Here is a 21,803-nt window from a genome sequence, read left to right on the forward strand (position 1 = left end):
TCCCAAAAGGCCGCTGCTTTTAAAGTGCTGTCTCATCTCTGTCTTGAGAACCAGCTAATGCATTTGAAGGTCTTTCAGCCCCATTCAAGCATTGTTGTCAGGTGACAGTAGTGAACGTGTGTATGTGGGCAAATCATTAGTAATAGCATTTAAAAGAAGATGCCGAACTCAGCAGTTCTAGGTCCGGGTAGGTTAAGACAATTTTCATATTTTGGTGTTTGAAAGTATCCCCTAAAAAGGTTCTCATGAGAACTCTAACAACTTTTCCTTCTGTGCTACTTAGTAAGTTCATCAATTTCTTTCCTACATTATCCAGAGCTTCCTCACAATGTTCATGTTTGGTGTTTGAAAGTATCCCCTAAAAAGGTTTCTCGTGAGAACTCTAATGGGGACCCCTAAAATAATTTAAATCAGGGAAGTACTTTCAGATCTTCTTGTAAGGGAGTTTACCCTCACAGCAGTGTGGGAAATAGATTCAAAAGAGTGATATCAGCAAGGTCAGCAAAGAGCCTATGGTACTGAGAAACTGTACTGATCCACAGTACTGATCCATGCAGCCTATAGTACTGATCCATGCAGCCTATGGTACTGATCCATGCAGCCTATGGTACTGTTGGACTTCATTTTTTTTTTTTTTTTTAATTCTTCAGTTAGTTCTTCTTTCAGATGCAAACCAGCATTTGCTTTCTGCAGACATCCTTGTAACAAATCAGTTTTCCCTCTAGACCACATGTGTCAAACACAAGGCCCGCGGACCAAATCCAGCCCGCCAGGCCTTGCAATGTGGCCCGCACCGCGCTGTCATCACTGCACTCCGCTGTCAGTTTATGACATTGTCAGTTTATGACTGTTCAGTAAACCATTCGGCCTGCGATTTAGGCTGGATTTTAGATTTTGGCCCCTTCTCTGATTGAGTTCGACACCCCTACTCTAGACCGTCTGCCTTCTCTCTCCATTCATCTAGTATCAACTTCAGCTTGGCTAGTGTGTGAGCATGCTGCTTCCCCTGCCTCTGAGAGGGTTCAGGCTTCTCCTGCAGTGACTGCCTGCAATGGGGCCCGATGGCTTGCATGCTCATGGCACCAGAAGGTGAATGTAGCTTTTCCTCTAATACCACCACTTTCACTTTGGGCTTAACTGCTCTATCTTCTGCAGCCCAAGCTTCGTGGACACGAACCTTTCTGATTCTAAAGCATGCTTAAGCCATCTCTCCAGTTCCTGGTTTAATTCGTTGTCAAGTAAATGTTGAGACTCATTCTGTAAGGCACAATCCTCCATTTGTGTCTGTTTCAGTGCCAGCACGACTTTATCTCTCTCCTGTGGAAACACACCTGTCTTTTCCTGCATGGATGTAACTGCATTTAAAAGCCAATTTAATTCCCTGGTCTTGTCCTGTTCTTTTTCTTTCAATAGTTGCTCCAAAGCAAGATCCATTTTCTTCAATGCAACATATTTCAAATCCTTTTCTTTCGTCATCTTAGAAAGTTGCATATTTGTCTCTTATAATGCTTGATTTCTATTCCTTTTCCCTGGTTGTTTCTACATTTTTTCATTTTCCTGCTTTAGCTTACACATATCCATTTCAAAATTAAATAGCCTCTCCTTTAGCTATGTGACTGGCTGCCTCAAATTTTCATTTTCACCCACTTTATGAGTGAAATTCACATTTAAGGAAAGTAACCCATCACCTTTTGTGTTGAGTAGAGCTCCTTTTCCTTAATAAGTTTGGAAAGCAGCTTGTTTCTCTTTTCCTGCTTAATTTCTGAATAAGTTGGTTCATGTTGTTTTCTTTTTGTTCAGAGATGGCAGCAATGGAATCAGACAATCTCCTGTTACCTTTCTGGATGGTTTTAATCACTGCATCTTTTTCCTGCGTTGATTTTCTGAGCTCTTCTAACTCTCTTCTTGGGGTAATTTCGAAGACTCACTCATTTTATCAGACTCAATTGCCTTAAAATAGTCTGTAGGTTCTGAAGTAAAAGACCTGGTACTGGTGAAATAAAGTCAAGATCACCTAAAAGAACACACTTGGCATTGCAAACCTGCCCTATGTTGAGCTGAATCTGTGCTGATTCCCTCTCTAAGTTTTTGAGCTTGGTTTCATTTCCTTTAAAATTTTGAACCAGATAGCCAATTGGCTTGGAGATCAACGCTTCCTAGTGATACCAACAACAAGCAAGGCTTAACAACAAGACTGAACACACAGCCCACAAAGGGCTACATCAAGACTGTCCACCTCAGGTAACTGGGAGGCTGACTCACTGAACCATATAGGACACCTTAGCACTCAAAGCCACCCTACCAACTCAGGGAAGCTGTGAAAATGCCGAGACAAGGAAATAGATCACAAACAAAATAAATGGAGGAAAAAAAGAGACTGAATATAGAGTTCAAAACCACGCTTATAAGGTTTTTCAAGAATTTCCTAGAAAAGGTCGATAAGACCTACGAGGAGATGAAAAGGGATCAACAAGAACTAATAAGGGATCAACAAGAAATAATAAGGGATCAACAAGAAATAAAGATACATTGTCTGAAATAAAAAATATTATACAGAGTCCTTAAAACAGAAGGGAAGATCACAAGAATCAAGTCAAATATTTGGAACATAAAGAACCAGAAGACACTCCTCCACAGAAGCAAGAAGACAAGATAATCCAGAAAGTTGAAGATAATGTAAGAAACTTCTGGGACAACTTCAAGCGAACCAACATCAGAATTATGGGGGTCCCAGAAGATGAGAGAGAGCAAGATATCGAAAACATACTGAAAGAAATAGTGACAGAAAACTTCCCCCACCTGGTGAAAGAATTAGACTTACAAGGCCAGGAAGCGCACAGAATTCCAAACAAAAGGAATCCAAAGAAGACCACACCAAGACAAATCATAATTAAAATGCCAAGAGCAAAAGACAAAGAGAATATTAAAAGCAGCAAGAGCAAAGCAGGTAGTTACCTATAAAGGAGCACCCATACGATTGTCAACTGATTTCTCAACAGAAACCATGCAGGCCAGACAGGAATGGCAAGAAATATTTAAGGTGATGAATAGCAAGAACCTACAGCCAAAAATACTCTACCCAACAAAGCTATCACAGAATCGAAGGCCAGATAAAGAGCTTCACAAATTAAAAAAAAAAACAAAAAAACAAAAAAAACAAAAAAAACAGCTAAAGGAGTTCATCACTGCCAAACCAGAATTATATGAATTGCTGAAGGAAGAGGAAGAAAATAAAGTTAAAAATTATGAACAACAAATATGTAACTATCAACAAGTGAATCTAAAAACCAAGGGAATTAAAAAACCTGATGAACAATATTAACTGTTGAATATAATAGAATCAGAGGTACTGAAAGGGAGTGAACTGACGATTCTCGGGGAAAAGAGGAGTGGGGGGTGTGGGAAGAGACTGAACATAAACTGTGCACCTATGGATGAGGACAATGGGGGGGGTGGGGAAAGGACAGAGGGAGGGGTGGGAACCTGGTGGAGGGGGAAAAATGAGGAACTTATAAAAAAATAATAATAATAAAAATAAAAATAAATTTTTGAACCATGTCAGTAGAGTTCATCTGTAGTTTAGAATTGTTATCACTGTCAGTGAAAACCCTGGCCTGCAGTTGATTCTGAAGTTGGGTTGTCTCCTTCTGTGTATTGGCTACTGTTTTTTCCACTCTTCCAAAATCTTAACTTGTTTAAATTTATTGCATTCCTGCAGGAGGTCTTCAAATTGATTCACATTAACACTTCTAACCTTGTTACTAATGCTGGATGCTTGCAAAATTGTCAGTCAAGTCTGACAGTCTGCCCTAATGTGTCGATCTTAATGTGTATTTTTTTTCTTCTCAAATTATGTGTGATAAATGATGGTTTCTCTAAACATAACTGACCAGCACTTTCAAATCCAGAAGACAGTTTTTCTTCTCATCTTGTAGCTTTGTGTGTACCTTTGCATCAATGACATCTATTAGTGTGGTACTCCCTTTTTAGGTTGCTGTTTTCCATAGTCTTCTCATCTGCTGCTGGATATAGGAAGCTGAAGATAATCTAGTGTGAAGACCTTATAGCTCTAATTTCTTTTGCTGGGAACTCCGAATTAGTTTACCAATCTCCTCTTTGGACAGCTAATCGATCTGTTCAGTTAAAGGGCTATTCTTTTCAGTTAGAAGTCTAATCTCCAATACTTGTTCTTTTATTTCTTTCAGTAATCTCTCAGCTTTGGCTTGAGATAAATCATGTTTTTCACTTCTGTTTCTTATATTAGGACTCTAAACTTTTGTTTACTTGAAAACTATCAGGTTGCTCTGCTTCTATGTGTTGTGTGGTGTGTGTTTTTCAGACAACTGAGTTTTTATTTGTTCTATTGTGGCTTGCCACTCTGCTATATTGGTTCTTCCAGTTCTTCAATCCTTCCTTTAAAAACTGTTTTTTATTGATTTAAGAGAGGAAGGAAGAGGGAAGGAGATAGAAGCATCAATGACGAGAGACACTTTGATTGGTTACTTCCTGCATACACCTTGACCAGGGCTGGGGATTGAGTCTGCAACCTAAGTACATGTCTTTGACTGGAATTGAACCTGGTACCCTTCAGTACACAGGCCAATGCTCTACCCACTGAGCAAAACTTGCTAGGGCTTCAATATTTCTTTATAGTCTCTTATTTTTTTTCTTGGTGCCCATGAGTTATTTCTGCCAGTTTCTGTGGGTCAACATTTTGCAGTACGGCCATTTCAAGTTGGTGGTCATCAATTTCCTTATTTTGATTCTGTTGAGGTTCCTTGATGCTATTTTGCAGATCAGTTTCATTGTGATCAAAGCTGTTTGTGCCTCATGCTTTGCATAAAATGCCTCCAAGGGCTCATTTCAGCCTCAAGTCTTAGAACTTCATTGAACAACCTGTTTGTTTGTTTTTTCTTGTAGTGATGAATCAGGTCAGCAAGGCCATGTCATCTCCCCTGTAAGCTGAAGCAAGATGGTTGGTACCATAAGCCAATGAAAGTGATACAGGCCAGCTTCCTATTTACTGAGTGGCTGGCTGCAGCTTCAACAGCCAATCCTTTTAGCATGATGTCTTCCTTTCAGAATTTGGTTTCTATGTCTTTCTGTCATTGTTGATGTCAGTAAGCAGCAGTTTGTTGCTTTAGTTGAAGCTCTGATGTTTTATACTTCTGATCTAAATTACTACAAAGAATTTCAAGTCTCTGATTCTCTGATCTTAAGGTCGCTTTTATGGCTTCAGCATCCTTTCTCTTAGAGTCAGGAGACTCTTCGTCTTTTTCAATTTCCTTGATTAGCACCTCTTTTTGAAGTTAGGGATGTGGCCAGTGAAGTAAGCCACACTGCCACAAACCCTGGGGAGTGGCCTAAGCCACAGCCAAAGCCCCCATATCAGGAGGACTTCACTGTGGGTCATAGGACTGACCTGGTCTTCTTGCCAAAAGCGTCCAGCCCATTCATGGAACAACACCCCCTTCCATGGAACTTCTGCCCAAGGGTCTAAATCACAGTGAAGTAAATCACAATGATGTCTTGATAGGCAATGGCCCAGGGGTGGAGGGAGGTGGTGGTGGTGGGGGGACCTGGGTACGCTGAGGCCTAGCCTGGGTCTGACATAGAGCCCTTGTCCGATGATGCAGCTCATGAGCCTCTGCTGGCCCCTGTGCCTCTATGACTGTTCTCATGCTGCCCTGCCTCTTCCACCTCCACACCGCCACAGTGACAGCTGCCCAGGAGGCATACCTCCAATGCTGTTCCTACAAAACACACAATGCCGCCGGAACTGGTTTGGCGTTGCCTGCGGACTGGAAGGTCCCAGGTTCGATTCTGGTCAAGGGCATGTATCTTGGTTGTGGGCACATCCCTGGTGGGGGCTGTGCAGGAGGTAGCTGGTCGATGTGTCTCTCTCATCGATGTTTCTGGCTCTCTATCCCTCTCCCTTCCTTTCTGTAAAAAATCAATAAAATATATATTTTTTTATAAAGAATCATTAAAACACACACACACACACACACACACACACAATGCCTTTGACTTTGTCATGAAGCTTGATACCCATGTCACCATATTTTTTTCAACAAAAATTTGAGGTAAAATTCCCTGAGTAACACACAGTCATCTTAAGAGCAACAGTGAGTGCCATTGGACAAGTGTCTGCTTGCCCAGCAGTAACCTGGGAGGACGGGCAACAGCTCCTCACCCACAGTCCTGCCTGGAGGGGGTCAGCCAGCCAAGAAGCACTGGAGTTTTAGAGAAGGGGTGGGGGGCCATGGCAGCCCTGGTGTTGCCTTTGGCCAGCATGTGTTTCATATCCACGCAGGAAATAAGTGGGCAAGAGCATCCAATACAAGGTGACAGGAGGAAAGTGGAGTTAGGTGGTGACATAGATGCCAAGTTACACCATCCACCTGAAGCCTATATGACATTAATTAGCATCGCTGGCAGTACATTTAATAAAAACCACCAATGGCCACAGCTAGGAAGAAGGTGAGCCCTGACCGGGATGTTCACTCCTGGGCACTGGGAGAAGTGGAGGTGCTGGGCTCTGCTGTGGGGAGAAAGCCACAGATGCCGGCACTGCCACTATAAGTCATCAGCAGCTGGACAGTGCCTTGGACTTAATGAGGTGCTTGCTTCCACAGCAAATCCAGAAAAACCTCAGCAACCTGATGTACCTGGTCCTCCTGTCTCCTGTTGACTGGCCACTGAAAATCACCAGAGACAAGGTGGTGGGAAAGGATTACCTTTTGTGTGACTACCGCAGAGATGGGGACTTTTGTAAGCTACCAAGGGGCAACAAGCATGGCCTTCCTTTGGAGCATGAGGCCATGTTTTCTCTCCACCGAGAAAGCTGGAGGTGGAAACCAACAAGCCCTTTGATTACTATGGTAACCTGTATTTTGAAGGTGGTATCTCAACTGTCTATCTCTGGGATATGGACCGTGGTTTTGTTGGACTGATCCTCATAAAGAAGGATGGGGTGGGATCAAAGGTCAAAGGCTTCTGGGATTCCATCCACATGGTGAAAGTAAAGGAGAAACCGCCCATTACCAACACATCAGGCTCTGGCACCAGAACCTCTGAGACAGCCTTACCAGACAGAGGGATAAAGATAGAACTGTGAGTGAATGCTCCCCATACATGGCCAATATTAGGCACCTCATAGAGGATGTGAAAAACAAAATCAGAAGTATGAATGAGATCTACTTTGGAAAAACAAAGGACATCATAAATGGACTGAGGTATGTGCAGTTTTGCAAGAAAATCAAAAGAAGAAGCTCTTAAGAACTGTTGTAGGCAGCAGAATGGTACCAGGCGTTGACCACGTGGGGTCAGACTAGACTTGGGTTCAGCAACTTCTGTACTTGAGCTCTAGCTAGGAAAGAATTCAGAGATAAGACTCAAATTATAAGAGAACAGTTATTAGGGAAATCACAGAGGGAGAAGTAATTTGTAGAAGAAATGGGCTTAGGAAACATGTTGTAAAGGTAAAGGAAGGGTCCTTGGAGCTGGAAGTGAGGAAGGTAAAGGTGATGTGTGGGGGCAGGCATAGGGGAAAGGAAGGGAAAAGCACAGGCTTGTTCTTGGGAGGGAGAGCACTTCCATCCTAAGGGTTTTAAAAGTGGATATTTTAGGGAAGTTTCCAGGGGAAGATAGTAATAGAATATTCAGCCGCTTTCCAGGTGTGTCCTTTCAGGTCTAGGTCTCCACTGATTGGTTGGTGCCAGAGCAGGGGGGTCATTGTCCAATTCAGCTGGTCCTGAGGGCAGCTGTGGGGTCACTGGTCTGGTTTTGCCGCTTTTCTGGGCCTGAAGCTGAAATACAACTGAGGCCTAGATGTTATCCAAAGGTCAAGGGGTCCAAACCACAGGAGCTTGGGGGCAAAGGTCCCACCCTACAATTGTGCTTTGCTAGGCACTGGGGCTTCCACCCTGGTGATCTTCTGTACGTGGCCCATGGTCCTTGCTCTGCTCATGTCTGTCTAACTGCCTACCACAGAATGACCTCTTGGAGGCTTTGAAGAGAAAGCAGCAATGTTACATGTCTGCATCATGCTAAGCCAGACATGTCATACACTCAGATTCCTTTCTTAGGAAACTTTTCTGCTCTCTTCCTTCAGGGAAAGGTTACACAACTTGCATCACTGACCCGAACAGCACCATGCCTCCTGAGAATGAAGCTGCTAAAACAACCTAACGACCTTCTAGACTCCAAGGCCTACTTCCCACCACGTTTTGGTATCAAAACTCTTTCCTTAAAGAGCGAGTTGTTTTATTTGCCTCCGCCTCTGCCCTCACCCCATTTATAGGCATAAAGTACACTGCCTCCCTTTTCCTCCCACCTTTTTGCTACAATACATTGGTATAAAAATGTAAAACAAACATATTTTATAATTGTGGTGTGAAAAACAGAAGAAAAACTGGGGGGAGAGGGGAAAGCCATCAGTGGGGGCTGCACAGCGACACAAGACGGCGTGAGGGACCCTTGGAGCGCCCTGCACGCGGCGCACTTCCGGCACGTTGGACTTCCGGCGGGCGGGCTTCCGGCGGGGCGGGGCGGGCGGAAGCAGCTGGTGCGCAGGCCTGGCTGCCCGGCCTCCGGCGCAGTCCTGGCCGGCGGGCGGCGCCGCTGGAAGTGACGCGCGGGGGCGGGCCCAGGCTGGGGAGTCGCCGCCGCCTGCCGGGAAGCGATGTAGGAGCCGCAGCCCTTCTTGCCCCGCGTCCCGCCGGCTGAGCCCGGGCCCCACCGCCGCCATGAAGAAGCAGTTCAACCGCATGAAGCAGCTGGCCAACCAGACCGTGGGCAGGCGAGTGCGCGGCGGGGCGAGTGCGCGGGGCGGCGGGGCGAGTGCGCGGGGCGGCGGGGCGAGTGCGCGGGGCGGCGGGGCGAGGGGCGGCTGCCTGCGGAGGGCCGCGCCTCCCCTCGGGCGCTAGGGGCTCTCAGCCCCGGGGTCTGCCCGGAGGCCGGGCCAGGGGGCGCCCTGCCTGGGACGCGTCCCCAGCCTCCTGGGGGGCCGCCCGGACAGCCCGTCCCTGCCCGTGCGCGATGGCCCTCCGCGGGGACCGGTCGCTGCCGCCGCCCCTCGCTGAGCCAGCCTCACTCCGCCCTTCGGGGACTCGGGGTGCTGTGTCCCCAAACCCGGCGAACGGGCACCAGAGGCTGGCACCGCCGTCTTGACTTCCACACGTTGGGAACTGGGAGGAAACGCCGTGGCTCAATGAAAAACAACACACCTTTTATAAGACTTCTTTCTCACTTTGGATTTGGAAGCAGATACTTACCAGTGTGTCTTTGGTTCTGCTTTAACACCAGATAAGCATCGACCCTTTAAAATTCTCAACTTTTGGCGTAGAAGCACTGTTACTGACTTAAGCATTTATATTTCCTTTTACAATTACAGTTGGCATACAGTGTTATTAGTTCCAGGTTTAAAGCACAGTGACTGCACACCTATAAACCTAACGAGGTGATACCCCTCCCGACACCATCCATGGTGATTGCAGTTATTCTGAAGTGACAGAACACCCAGCCTATGCAGATGACTAGGTGCTGGGACAGGAATGGTTTGTGGTTTGTGGAGCTTCTCCAGGTGATTGACGTGCGTGGCATTTTCTGGGGCAGCTATTTCAAGGTCTTCCAGGGCGGTTGCTGGACTGTCCCGATTTCCTGCTCATTCTGTGATGAGATATGAAAGTGCGAATTTTTCACAGCTTTCGCTTTTTTCTCAAGACAGTTGAGTGAAAGGGGGTGGGGGACTCAGTTTGGCCAAAGCACGTGGGGACACTTCTTTCTTTTGTGTGTATAAAAATACTTTTACTTCCTCTTGACTTTTCCAAATTTGCTTTTCACTGTTTCATTTCCTCAACTTTTTGCTTAGGTTCGTAGCTCAGTTTTTTGGCACCCCACCCTATTACCGTGGTGTGCATTTATCCTATTTCCAAAGTGACTCCCTGTCCTCTCCATGGGCCTGCTTTTCTGTTTGTAGGAAAATGGTAGACGCGGGGGGAGGTAGACATAGTGGTAGTGAGGGCTAACTGTGAAATCAGTACTTCGGGAGAGTCTAGATACATTTATCAGGTTGTTGTCTTGGCCGGCTGGTCCACTGTCAGGCAAAGGATGTTTGCTCTTCAATGAAGTTGGGAGGCTTTTTAAAGTTGCAGAGCCACTCAAGGTCTCTGGCCCCTGCTTCCGCTGGGGCAGCTTCTCTCTTCACACTTGTAGATTCCAGCCACACTTGTCTACTTTCAGTTTCCATTGAGGCCTCGCTTTCTCACCAGTTAGCCTGGAACTCTCTGGAAGCCTGTTCAGCACACCTTCCCTATAGCCACCACCTCCTATTTGTTCTTTGGGTCTCCTGGTAAAGTCCCTGCCCCTAACAGGCCCTCCCAGATGCTCCAACACAGACTGGCTTTCCCTCCTGGTGCTTTCATAACTCCACGCAGCACCTGTTTTTCTGTAATGTAATTGCCTCCTGTCCGCGTTCTCCCTTAGATGGCACGCCTTGAGAGGCCTTGCTATGACTTACTCTTTTGATTCCAGGGGCTGCTGTGCTTCCTATCAATAGTAGATACTCAGCACATAGTTAATCTGCTGTCAATCTAGTTCTTACTAGATTGCTCTGGTGGTGTGGGCCCAAGTATGGGAAAATGAGAACTGGACAGAGGCGATGGTGATTCATACTAGGACTGCCATTCTGGCCCTGACCTTTGACTATTTGAAAATCTTAATTGCTAGATGCCAGTAGAAGCTGCAGCTATTACAGAGCAATTAAGGGTGTGGCAATTATGCACCCAAAGTCAAAACTTTTTACGGGGAAACCTGTTGCTTTACTGCTGCTGATTTCCTAGATATATATTTCCCCCCACTTATGTAATTATAAAGGGCTAGGGAGGAAAAAACGAAGGCAGGAGAGAGCCTGGAATTGTTATTTTGTGGAAGCAGATGGTGGGTGGCCATCAGCATAAGGATTCTGGGTATATTTGGGTAAAGATGAAGTATAGACAGCAAAGGAGGACCCCCCTGAACCCATGAATGAAGTTATATGTGTGACTGCCATGCCCACTGTGTGGGTTTCCAACTCATGAGTTCTAGATGTTGTCTTGCAGTGAAGTATTCTCTTCCCAGACTTAGGACCTTGTGTGTAACCCCACAGTGAGATTCCATGGGATGGGCATGTGGGAGGATTAGTAATGGCTGGAAGGAGTGAGTTCTCATGATGCAACTTGTTTACAGTGGTGGGTGAGTCTGTTTTAGAAGGTGGTTTGTGCATCACAGGGGCAGGCTTCTGAGGTGGTCTCATGACAGGGACCGCCCAGGAAGAGTTACGATGGTTCCTGTTGTCCACCTGCCTTTTGCTGACCATCCATTCAGCAGACATTTGTTTAGCCCAAACTGTGTACCACTGGGAAAAATATTAAAGAATCAAAAGTGAAAATACAGTTTCTGCCCTGAAGGGGCTTGATAGATTTGTGAAATAATTGAAGCAAAAAATAATTATAAGCTTTTATCTCATGGTGTATAGTGACTTAGGCTGCAGGGGTCCTCAAACTTTTTAAAGTGGGGGCCAGATCACGGTCCCTCAGAGAGCTGGAGGGCCGGACTATATGAACTACTAATTCCTACTGTAACACCTCGGCTGCGCTCACTGCCCAAAAAACCTGGCGGGCCGGATCAGACTCCTCTGCGGGCCGCATGTGGCCCGCGGGCCGTAGTTTGAAGACCCCTGGGCTAGAGGGATGCTACCACACAGAGCAGAACCCAGCTCTTATTGGATGGAGGGGAGACAACAAAAATGGGGAGAGGGGGGTTTGAGCAGAGCCGCGCCCCCCCCTCCATTTTCAAGAATTTTTTTCAATTTCATCTATTTGATAAGTCTCTTTTGCTTGTAAGAAAATTCAGTTTAAATGTCCTTCAAGTAAAGATGGAAATTAACTGGCTTCTATGTGATCAAAGAATGCAAAAGTAATATGGCTACAGGCTGGGTGGGGTCCAGGGGCTTCTCTCTGACAGGCTGGGTCCCCAAGGACATCCCCGTCTTCCATCATCCTCAGCTCAGGTCCCAGGGGGATAGAGAATAGTTTCCTCCCAGTCACCGAGGCCAAAGTCCCAGGAATGACACCCAATGTTTCTGACTGGTCACGTGCCTTTCCCTGGAAATGGGAATGGAGTCAGGCCCACTCGAATCACATGGACTGAGTTGGGGAGCACTGATGCTGGTCTCGCAAACAATAGATGCCATGTCATATCTTTTGTAGTCTTGCTAAAAAGGTAGGTATTTTGTTTTTAAAAATGCTTCGTGTAGGTAATCCAGGGGACAAGGCGGTAATTGGGGGAGGCGGTGCCCTGAATCCCGGAAGGTGTACACCAGGATAAGGAACCTGAGGAACGGCTAGTGATGGACTAGGAGTGTCAAGGAGAAAAGGACTCGTACTGACTGGGGTTTATGATCTGGTGAGCCTCTGGGAGGGAGTGTCTCAGAGATCCGGAATGCTTTCCCAGATGAGCTGTCTTCAGATAAGCCAGTCACAAGCTCCAATGCCTGGAGGGGCCAGGCCAGTAAAATCAACTAGTGACTTAGGCTAGGTGAGGGCTGGCAGGGAAGAGGGGACGGGTGGGGGGGATGGGGAGGGGGGCTGAATGGTACTTGTCTCACCAAAGGGGCATGATAATTTTTGGAGTTTTGAGAAAAGCCTGAAATTAGGATTTTAATGAAAATCAGGGGCATTTAATGCAAATTAAACAACCAATATGACACTGTATGGGGCTAAGCAGTTATCCAGGGCTAGATTTGGCCTGTGGGTCACCAGTTGGCAGTTGCTTGTCTAGAAGGACTTGGAACTTAATGATTCTTGTTGTTATTGTTTTGTGTTCTGTACTTATTACTACATTCTAAGTTCTTTGAATTTGTTAAAGAACTGTTCTTTCCTTTTCAGAAATCTTTAAAAGATCTGATAAGAATAATCACCATTTTACTAAGTGCTGTGCCAACCACCTGACTTGGCCCTCGCCTACAGAGGTGATCATTTCTGTTTTATAAAGAAGGAAGAATGCCTTGTTAAGTCCACACAGCTCCTAGGTGACCAAGGCAAACATGGGGGGTGGGAGGTGGGCGTCCAGAGCTTCTGACTGGATTCCATGTGCTTCCAACCACAGATGCTGGGCTGCCTCTTCCACAGGGAAGGATTAGTAATCACTAAATGTCTTTGCTGCTTATTAAACTGCTGAGCTAGGTGCTTTGAATAAATTATCTTGTATTCTTTTAATTTTTTTAATTTTTAGCTTTTATTTATTTAGAAAGAGATTTTAAAAAAAAAAAAGCAAGAATTGTTGACCACAGCAAAAATATATTTAGGACAGTGAAACAAGGAAGGCATAGAAGCAACAGGAGAGCCTAGGCTGGGCTGCTTTGGCTCACTGGGAAGTCAGAGAAAAGGGGTCTTGGAGCCAGGTTCAGGGATTAGCCGGTACGAGCTCTGCTGCCCACTGCTCCCCTGGTTGCAAGTCTCATGGGTCCCTTAGCAGTTAGGGGATATATGCCTGTGGGGGAAGAAGGAGAAGGAATGACATGGGTTTGCTCCCTGGAGGGAGAGCATCAACTTAAAAAAAACAACATGTTTTTGTTGATTTTAGAGAGAGAAAGGGAGAGGGAGAGGGAGAGGGGGAGAGAGAGAGAGAGAGAGAGAGAGAGAGAGAGAGAGAGAGAGAAACATCAGTGATGAGAGATAATAATCTGTTGGCTTCCTCCTGCACACCCCTACTGGGGAGTGAGCCCGTAACCTGGTCATGTGCCCTCACCTGGAATCAAACTGTGACTTGGCTCATGGGTCAACACTCAACCATTGAGAGCCACATTGGCTGGGCATCTCTGTTTTTCTTGTTTTGTTAATCCTTATCCAAGGATTTTTTTCCATTGATTTTTAGAGAGAGTTGAAGGGAAGGGGAGAGACAGAGAGAAACCTCAATGTGAGAGAGACACATGATTGGTTGCCTTATGCATGTGCTCTGACTGGGGCTGGGGATTGAACCTGCAACCAAGGTGTGTGCTCTTGACTCGGAATCAAACCCGTGACCCTTCATTCCATGGGACGACACTCTATCCACTGGCTAAACTGACTAAGGCATTTCTGTGTTCTTAAAGCAACTCTTAAGGGGTGATGTTATTTATTTCTGGCTAGAGAATGACAGAGCTGGGGGTGGTTCAAACCCAAGTCTCTTGATTCTGAGGCAGCTAAAAATCCATACTTCACATGGGCAGCTCCTACCTGAAAAAGCACTTGTTTGAGTTCTGGGTGACACTTTTATAAAATCCTGGAGGCCGGGAGTTGATGTTTCTACAGTGGCTCTTATCAGGTATGGTTTCCCCCACCCCTCGCCAAGGCGAGGTCTGGAGACCTTTGATTGTCATGACTTGTGTGGTGTTTTGTTGTTGTTTTTTTTTTTGGGGGGGGCGGGTTGCTACTGTCATTTAGTCGGTGGAGGCCAGGGATGCTGCTGACATCTTACAATGCATAGGACTGTCCTCCACACACAGAATGACCAGGTCCCAAATGCCAAGAGGGCTGAGATTGAGAAGCCCTGGTCTAGTCCTTCCAGGTTCCAGAATTTTCAACCACAGTTTCACACCGCTGCTTGCTGGGCATACCTGTGTTCTTTTTGACCTATTCAGTATGCATGGTGCATTTTTTATAGTCATTGGCCTATATGTAAAAATGGAGAGTTTTCACACAAACACCTGGATTTTGGGCTGTTAAAATCCTGGAAGACCTAGAAATATCTGGCATTCTCCAATAGCCGACCAGCAACTGGCCTTTCAGGCTGGGGTACCAGCCATCCAGCTTGCCCTAGTCCCTGTCTGGCTTGTTTTAATCCAGTTACATTCCTTACCAACCCCTCCCTGATCACAGAAACCAGATGACCCTCTCTAGGAGAAGATGCAGTTCTTCCTGAGTAGCCTGCTCCATAGGGGCAGCAGGAATTCTCAGATGCTGAGTCAACATGCATTTCTCCCTGCAAATCCCAGAGCACTGCTCTGGGGCCAGGGTGAACCAGTCTCCTCTCTTCCGTGACAGCCCTTCCAGTGTCTCACATCACAAGCCATCTCCTGACTTCAGTAAATTCTTCATTCGGCACCTACACCGCTGTGTCATTTTGTGCCCAAGGATTTCCTCAGCTATTTTTATTTTTATTTTTATTTTGTTAATTCTTACCTAAGGATATTTTTCTATTGATTTTTAGAGAGTGGAAGGGAGAGGGAGAGGGAGAGAGAAACATTGATGTGAGAGATACACATCAATTGGTTGGCTCCTGCACACACCCTGACCAGGGCCAGGGAACCTACAACCAAGATACGTGCCCTTGACTGGAATCCAACCTGGGACCATTCAGTCCAAGGGCCAACATTCTAGCCACTGTGCCAAACCAGCTAGGACTCATATATATATATATTAGTGTAAAATATTTCATAATAAAAATAGACCATAGTCTGGCCAGTGTAACTCAGTGGTTGAGTGTTGACCTATGAACCAGGAGGACACAATTGGGGTGTGCAGGATTCTCTCTCATCATTGATCCCCAGAAGTGGGTGTGCAGGATTCTCTCTCATCATTGATGTTTCTACTCTCTCCCTCTCTCATACTCTCTGAAATCAATAAAAATATATTTTAAAAAATAGACCATAGAAGAATTAATAGATACTTTAGAATTGCTTTATTTTCTAGTTTATTAATATTTTTTATTTTTTATTTTTTTAGTTTTGTAAAACAAGTAGGAAGTTTTCTTTTTTCAATCTATGAATTTGAAACCTTAAATTATTTATCTTGGAAAAGGGAATGAAAGCTCCAAGTTAAAATAGGAACCTCTTTTTAAAAAATTTGTCTACTCTCAGCACAAAGGTGGAGGTGGGAGGTGGGTGGAAAGAGATCAGGCAAATAACTTGAATGCATATATGAATAACTCATGGACACAGACAATAGGGTGGTGGAGGCCTGAGCGGTGGTGGGGTGGTGAGGGTGGGTCAGGTCTGGCTGGAAGGAGAAAAAAAGGGACATGTGTAATACTTTCAACAATAAAGCTTGAAAAATTTTTTTTTTAAATGAGAAGTTTGAGTTAGGGAGGTTAGATTACAGCAGCTGTCACCAGCCTTTCGGACTTCATGGAGCACTAGTGGTCTGCGGACCACTGGTTGGTGACTGCTGAATTATAACAGTCCGACCCTTTCAGGGCCACAGTGACTCCAGGCAGCATTGTGTGTCTGCTCTGGATTCAGGCAGGGAGTGTCCTGCGTCTCCTCCCTTCTCAGATCATTCCCCAGGGTGGTCTCAGCCCCTCAATGCCACCCCTAGCGATGAATCTTATCTTTATGCCTCTAGCCCTGGCATCTCTTCATTGCTAGATCTTTATCTTGAACGTGTCCACTTTGTATGTCCTGCTGAAGTTCAGCTCACGAACTACATCCTTGAGTTGGCCCTTCTTTCCTAGTCTATGGCCTTCAGGCCCAATCCCGCCCATTGCCTGTTGTGTGGACAAGGTCATGGGCACACAGCCATGCACTGCAGCGGCGGAGTTGAGTATTTGTAACAGACTGTATGTCTCAGAGAGTCATGCCATTACTGTCTGGCCCTTTCCAGAAAGAGCTTGCTGGCACCAACCCTGTTGCGTCGAATGCCACCACCCAGCCCAGTCCCCTGTTAGTCCCCAGGTTTCACCAGGATCTGGCAAGCCTGCTCCTGATGGTGCAGTCTCTGCCTCGTGGTAGCCAGTTTTCCTGTTACTTTATTTTTTATTTTATTTTTTATTTATTTATTTTTTTTTCCTGTTACTTTAGTTTGAATTTTCTTTCTTTTCCCCACCTGGACTCACAGTTGTCTTCCTGAGTGGTGTTGTGGCTTGAACTGGTTTGTCTCCCTTTTTGAGGGACATCTAGTAGACCTCCTGTTATGACATGGCCAGTCACCATTTTAATGAGTATAGCCATTCCCCTCTAAATCAGTGATTTTCAGTCTTTTTAAAATCTCATGGCACATAAACTAATTACTAAAAATCTGCAGCACACCAAAGAATCCTATATAATAAATATGCAAATCGACCGAACTGTGGAATGACCAGTTGGTGGGGGGCGGGGCCGGCGAGCAGGCAGTGCCAGGCCAGCCAAGGCGCTTGATTGCGGGCAGCGGGAGGGAACGGGGAGGTGGGGGGACCTCTGGCACCATCCCTTGATTGACCTGTTCAGTCACCTTTTGCAGAGGGAGGCCAGGCGGCTGCAGCGGAAGGGCAGGGTGATGGGAACCTTCCCTGAGGACTCTGGACTGTGAAAGGGCTCAGGCAGGGCTGAGGGACAGCTCTACCCCCGCACGAATTTTCGTATACCAGGCCTCTAGTAGTCCATATTTTGCCAATCTGACAAAAGGTAGGTATAATTTTTGATTCATTCATACTGGATGGCATTTTTGTTTGCTTTGTCGTTTTTTTTATTTGACAATCTAAGGGAAAAGAGTTCAGTGCCCCTGACTAAATAGGTACTGTATTGCCCGAGTAGATAGGTATTGACTAGTAAAAATGCTTGTGGCACACCCATTGATAATTGTTGCTCTAAATGATTTTCTTCTTGTGAAATCTCTGGAGTTTAGAATTGCTACATTTGTAGGAAGTTGGTATTTATGTGTCAGAGTTTTGTCAGATTGCCTCTGCTGTTGGGGGGCGGGGGAAGTTACTATCATCCCATGCACAGTGAAGCGGTGATGCCCACGGCCAAGCATGGCATGCACGGTGGCATGAGGGTCCTGTTTCAGCAAGGTTGGAATGAGCGTGCCCCTTTACTTGTATTTTCTCATGTGATATCTTGATATGTATCATTTGTTTATTAATAATGTCCAGTTGTCACTTTCATTGATCAATTACCAATTCAGTTCAACAAGTATCTTTTGGAAACCTGTCTAATTCTAGGGGCTTGGGTTAAAAATATAACCCATTTCTGGGAACTTGAATGGGAGGCAGACATACAGACAGACATTTAAATAGGGTCAGTTATACCTATTTTAGCAAACCTTAGGTATTAATACAAACCTTAGGTATTAATAATGAAATGTTAAATCCATGTCTTGAATATTTTTGTTCTCAGATACATCACTTAATGAATGCAGTGATGGAATCTTGAGGGAGCACATTTATGACCCGGTGCAGGTTTGATACCAGTTTCCACAGGTCGAGCAGATTCTTTTGACAATCTGACCCTGTGATTTATAAAAGAAACTACTCTTGATACAGCCTACTTGCAGCAAGTGATATGAAAACATTGTTCAGTTCCTCTAAGTCCTCTAGGTTGTAAGACTTGTTTCCTATGTCTGGATATTATACTTAATTACAGCTTATTATTTGCATTGGCTACTTACTTTTGATTAATCAGTCCTAAGATGTTTCTCCCTTCCTCCCCTTTCACACAGTTCTTCTTAGGTGTCTTCCTTATCAGAGTTACCTTTGGGTCTAGTAGTCAACTTGATCTTTTCTTTAATGTTTTATTAGCATTTCTTCTCTAGTTTCCCAATGTTCTTCCACATGGGTTAGTCAAATTTATTCCTTCTAGAGAGTTTAAATCATAAATGGTAGACCTGGCAGGTGCTCAAATGAATACAGATACATACTGAGTAAATACATATTTAGAACGGCACGGAATTTTTTTCTAAGCCACTATCAGCTACCTGCCACCTGTCAAGTGTGAATATCTATAAACCTACCAGGTTGGATTTCACCTGGTCATTGGATCCTTTTAGAGGCATGGACTAGAGTGGCCACTTGAACCCATGCCCAGCTGTACCTTGTGGAAAGACACCAGAGTATTTCTGCTTCCCTAGACAAGGTGCGTGCTCACATCAGGGAGCATGGGCCCAGGCCTGGGATCTCAGATGTGCTTGGGGTGAGGGAAGGCTTCCTGTCATGTGCCACTGGAGCAATCTTGATAACAGGCAGGTAGACGTATGGGTGATGGAGAATTCAAGAGGGAAGGAAAATAGGGGAAACCTAACACACTAGAAATTTCATCTTTTTTTTTTTTAAATATATTTTATTGATTTTTCACAGAGAGGAAGAGAGAGGGATAGAGAGTTAGAAACATCGATGAGAGAGAATCATCGACCAGCTGCCTCTTGCACACCCCCTACTGGGGATGTGCCCGCAACCAAGGTACATGCCCTTAACCGGAATTGAACCCAGGACCTTTCAGTCCTCAGACCGACGCTCTACCACTGAGCCAAACCGGTGCCGGCTAGAAATTTCATCTTTTAACTTAATATTTTTGTTCAAAAAATTGGAAAAAGACAATCGTATCTGATTCTTAACAGCAGAAAAGTATCCAACACTAATTTTCAAATTCATTAGGTAGTGACCTTGTGTCCTTAAGTTCAGAGACTGTGGTATTTAAATACACCATTTTCTGGGTGCATTTCCATTCAAGGGAAGGAGTAAGTTCTTCAAAGGTTTAAAAAGTTTTGTCCTGCCCTAGCTGGTTTGGCTCAGTGGATAGATCAATAGCCCGTGGACTGAAGGGTTCTGAGTTCAAGTCCAGTCAAGGGCAGGCTTAATCCTTGGCCCTGGTCGGGACGTGTGCAGGAGGCAACCAGTTGATGTGTCTCTCTCACATCAATGTTTCTTCTCTCTCTCTCTCTCACTCTCCTTTCCACTCTCTTAAAATCAATGGAAAAATATCCTCAGATGAGGATTAACAACAACCACAAAAGTTTCGCCTGACCTGTGTGGCTCAGTTGGTTGGGCTCCATCCTCTGCACCAAAAGGTTGCCTGACTGATTCCCAGTTGGGCCACAAGCCTGGGCTGTGAGCTCAATACCCGGCAGGGGGCGATTGATGTCACATCAATGTTTCTCTCTCTCCCCCTTTCCCTTCTTCTTTTTCTAAAAATCAATAAAACTATTTTTAAAAGGTTTTAAAGCCACCAATACTCAGTTTTCTTTGTCCAAAATAGACTGATGGCCACCTTTTCTGAAAACACAGTTTTGTTGTACATTGAAAATTTACTGAGTCAGTATTTCTCACAGTGTGGCTTTTAATTTTCCTTATACTTGTTCATCTCCTCTTACAGCCTTTCACGATTCTCACTGCTTTTGCATTCATTGGACGTGCTAGGATTATTAACATTCCCCATATAACACAAGATGGCAGGACTCAATATATGACCATCCATGACTGTGAACAACTTTTGGAAACAGGCAGAATTGATTGGCTTTTGCTGTCATCTGTGGAAGACCATTATTAAAAAATCTTTGGTTCCAGTTCTGAGGGGGATCATGGTTTGAAGACCACTGCAATAGAATTTGGGGGGGTTCTTTTTTTAAAAAAAAATTTGTATATATTTCTTTATTGATTTCAGAGAGAAAGAGGGAGGGGGAGAGAGATGGAAACATCAATGATGAGAGAGAATCATTGATCAACTGCCGCATGCACGCCCTCCACTGGGGAATCGAGCCCACAACCCAGGCATGTGTCCTTGACCGGAATCGAACCGAAGACCTTTCAGTCCACAGGCCGACAATCTATCCACTGAGCTGAACCGGCTAGGGTGTGGGGTATTCTTATATACAGAAGGTTGAGAATTAAGTTGGTGCTTTAGGAAGACAACTCGGGTGGCGGGCGGAGTTTGGATTGTGGAGAAAGGGAGAGAAGAGAAGGTGACAGGAGCCTCGTTAGAAAGCTATTGCAGGGGTGGAGGAAGAGGTGCTGACAGCCCAAGCTAAGACAGTGGCATTGCAGATTAGGTTGAGAAGAATTCAACACCGTAGTGTTGGGGAGAAGAAGAGAGGAAAGAGCTGAGGAGATTCTGGTTATGGTTGGTGTTAGAAATAAGTCACAATAGTTATTCACTCTTTCATTATTTTGTAATGCTTCTCTTTATCTCTTATTTATTTTTAAAAATTTTTTATTGATTAAGGTATCACATATCTGTCCTCATCCCCCCATTCCCATCCCACACCCCTCCCCACCCATGTCCCCACCCCTCTATTGTCCTTGACCACTGGTTAGGCTCATATGTATGCACACAAGTCCTTTGGATGATCTCTCCCCTTTATCCCCACCTTCCCCTACACTCCCTCTGAGGTCCAGCAGTCTGATCCATGCCTCCTTGTCTCTGGGTCTGTTCTTGTTCATCAGTCTATGTCGTTCATCATTTCCACTAAATGAGTGAGCTCATGTCCTACAAGAAATACACTTATAAGAACCGAAATGAGACAAGCAATAATGGTGTGCAGAAAAGCAAATGAATCAATCTATAGTGAGTTCCTTTCTGGGCCAGCAGTTCTTTTGAGACCCAATTTCAATGTCAAACAGTTCTTATGTGTACATGTCAGCAATGATATTTCAGTTCTGGATGGTGGACAAATGGTGGTAATGCAGGTCCAACCCTCTCTGGTTTGGTCCTGGGCAACCTGCAGTTATGCACAGCTGCTGACTGCTGGTATGGCAAGGCAAAGTCAACGTCTTTCATAGCTGGACTGCTTCTCTTCTGTCTTCATGTCTGGAGTAGTCCTGTCAATTCCTCCCTGTTACCGGAATCCACATGGTTCGGAGTTGTTTTCTGAAAATATACTATCTCTCTTATTTTTTAAAAATACATTTTTATTAAATTTTACAGAGAGAGGGGGAGGAAGAGGGATAAAGAGATAGAAACATCTATGAGAAAGGAATATCCATCAGCTGCCTCCTGCATGACCCTTACAGAGGATCGAGCTCACAACCCCAGCCTATACCCTGACCAGGAATCCACACAATCACCTTTTGGTTTCTGGGTTGATGCTGAATGGCTG

General features: G+C 45.1%; 1 protein-coding gene and 1 pseudogene across 9 annotated transcripts in view; both read left to right on the forward strand.

Moving 5' to 3' along the window:
* Positions 1–6,462: 6,462 nt before the first annotated feature.
* On the forward strand, positions 6,463–8,055 carry LOC311621771 (F-actin-capping protein subunit beta-like; annotated as a pseudogene). The gene is made up of 3 exons: positions 6,463–6,483; positions 6,597–7,282; positions 7,996–8,055. The product of its transcript is annotated as an F-actin-capping protein subunit beta-like (transcript).
* Positions 8,056–8,590: 535 nt separating this feature from the next.
* ARHGAP17 (Rho GTPase activating protein 17) overlaps positions 8,591–21,803 on the forward strand; it is an 83,532-nt gene continuing 70,319 nt past the window's right edge. For 5 of the 8 annotated variants that reach the window (XR_014794933.1, XR_014794934.1, XM_084882711.1 and 2 more), the window contains exon 1: positions 8,591–8,803. Coding sequence is in view for 6 of the 8 variants with exons in the window: in XM_084882711.1 (XP_084738837.1) it covers positions 8,751–8,803 (53 nt within the window). In the remaining 2 variants the exon portion in view is untranslated. The remainder of the gene's footprint in view (positions 8,804–21,803) is intronic. The other 3 variants (XM_084882710.1, XM_084882715.1, XM_084882713.1) reach the window with 1 other exon arrangement.

The sequence above is a fragment of the Pipistrellus hanaki genome, assembly GCF_964339955.1.
Source record: "Pipistrellus hanaki genome assembly, chromosome: 4".
Lineage (NCBI taxonomy): Eukaryota > Metazoa > Chordata > Mammalia > Chiroptera > Vespertilionidae > Pipistrellus > Pipistrellus hanaki.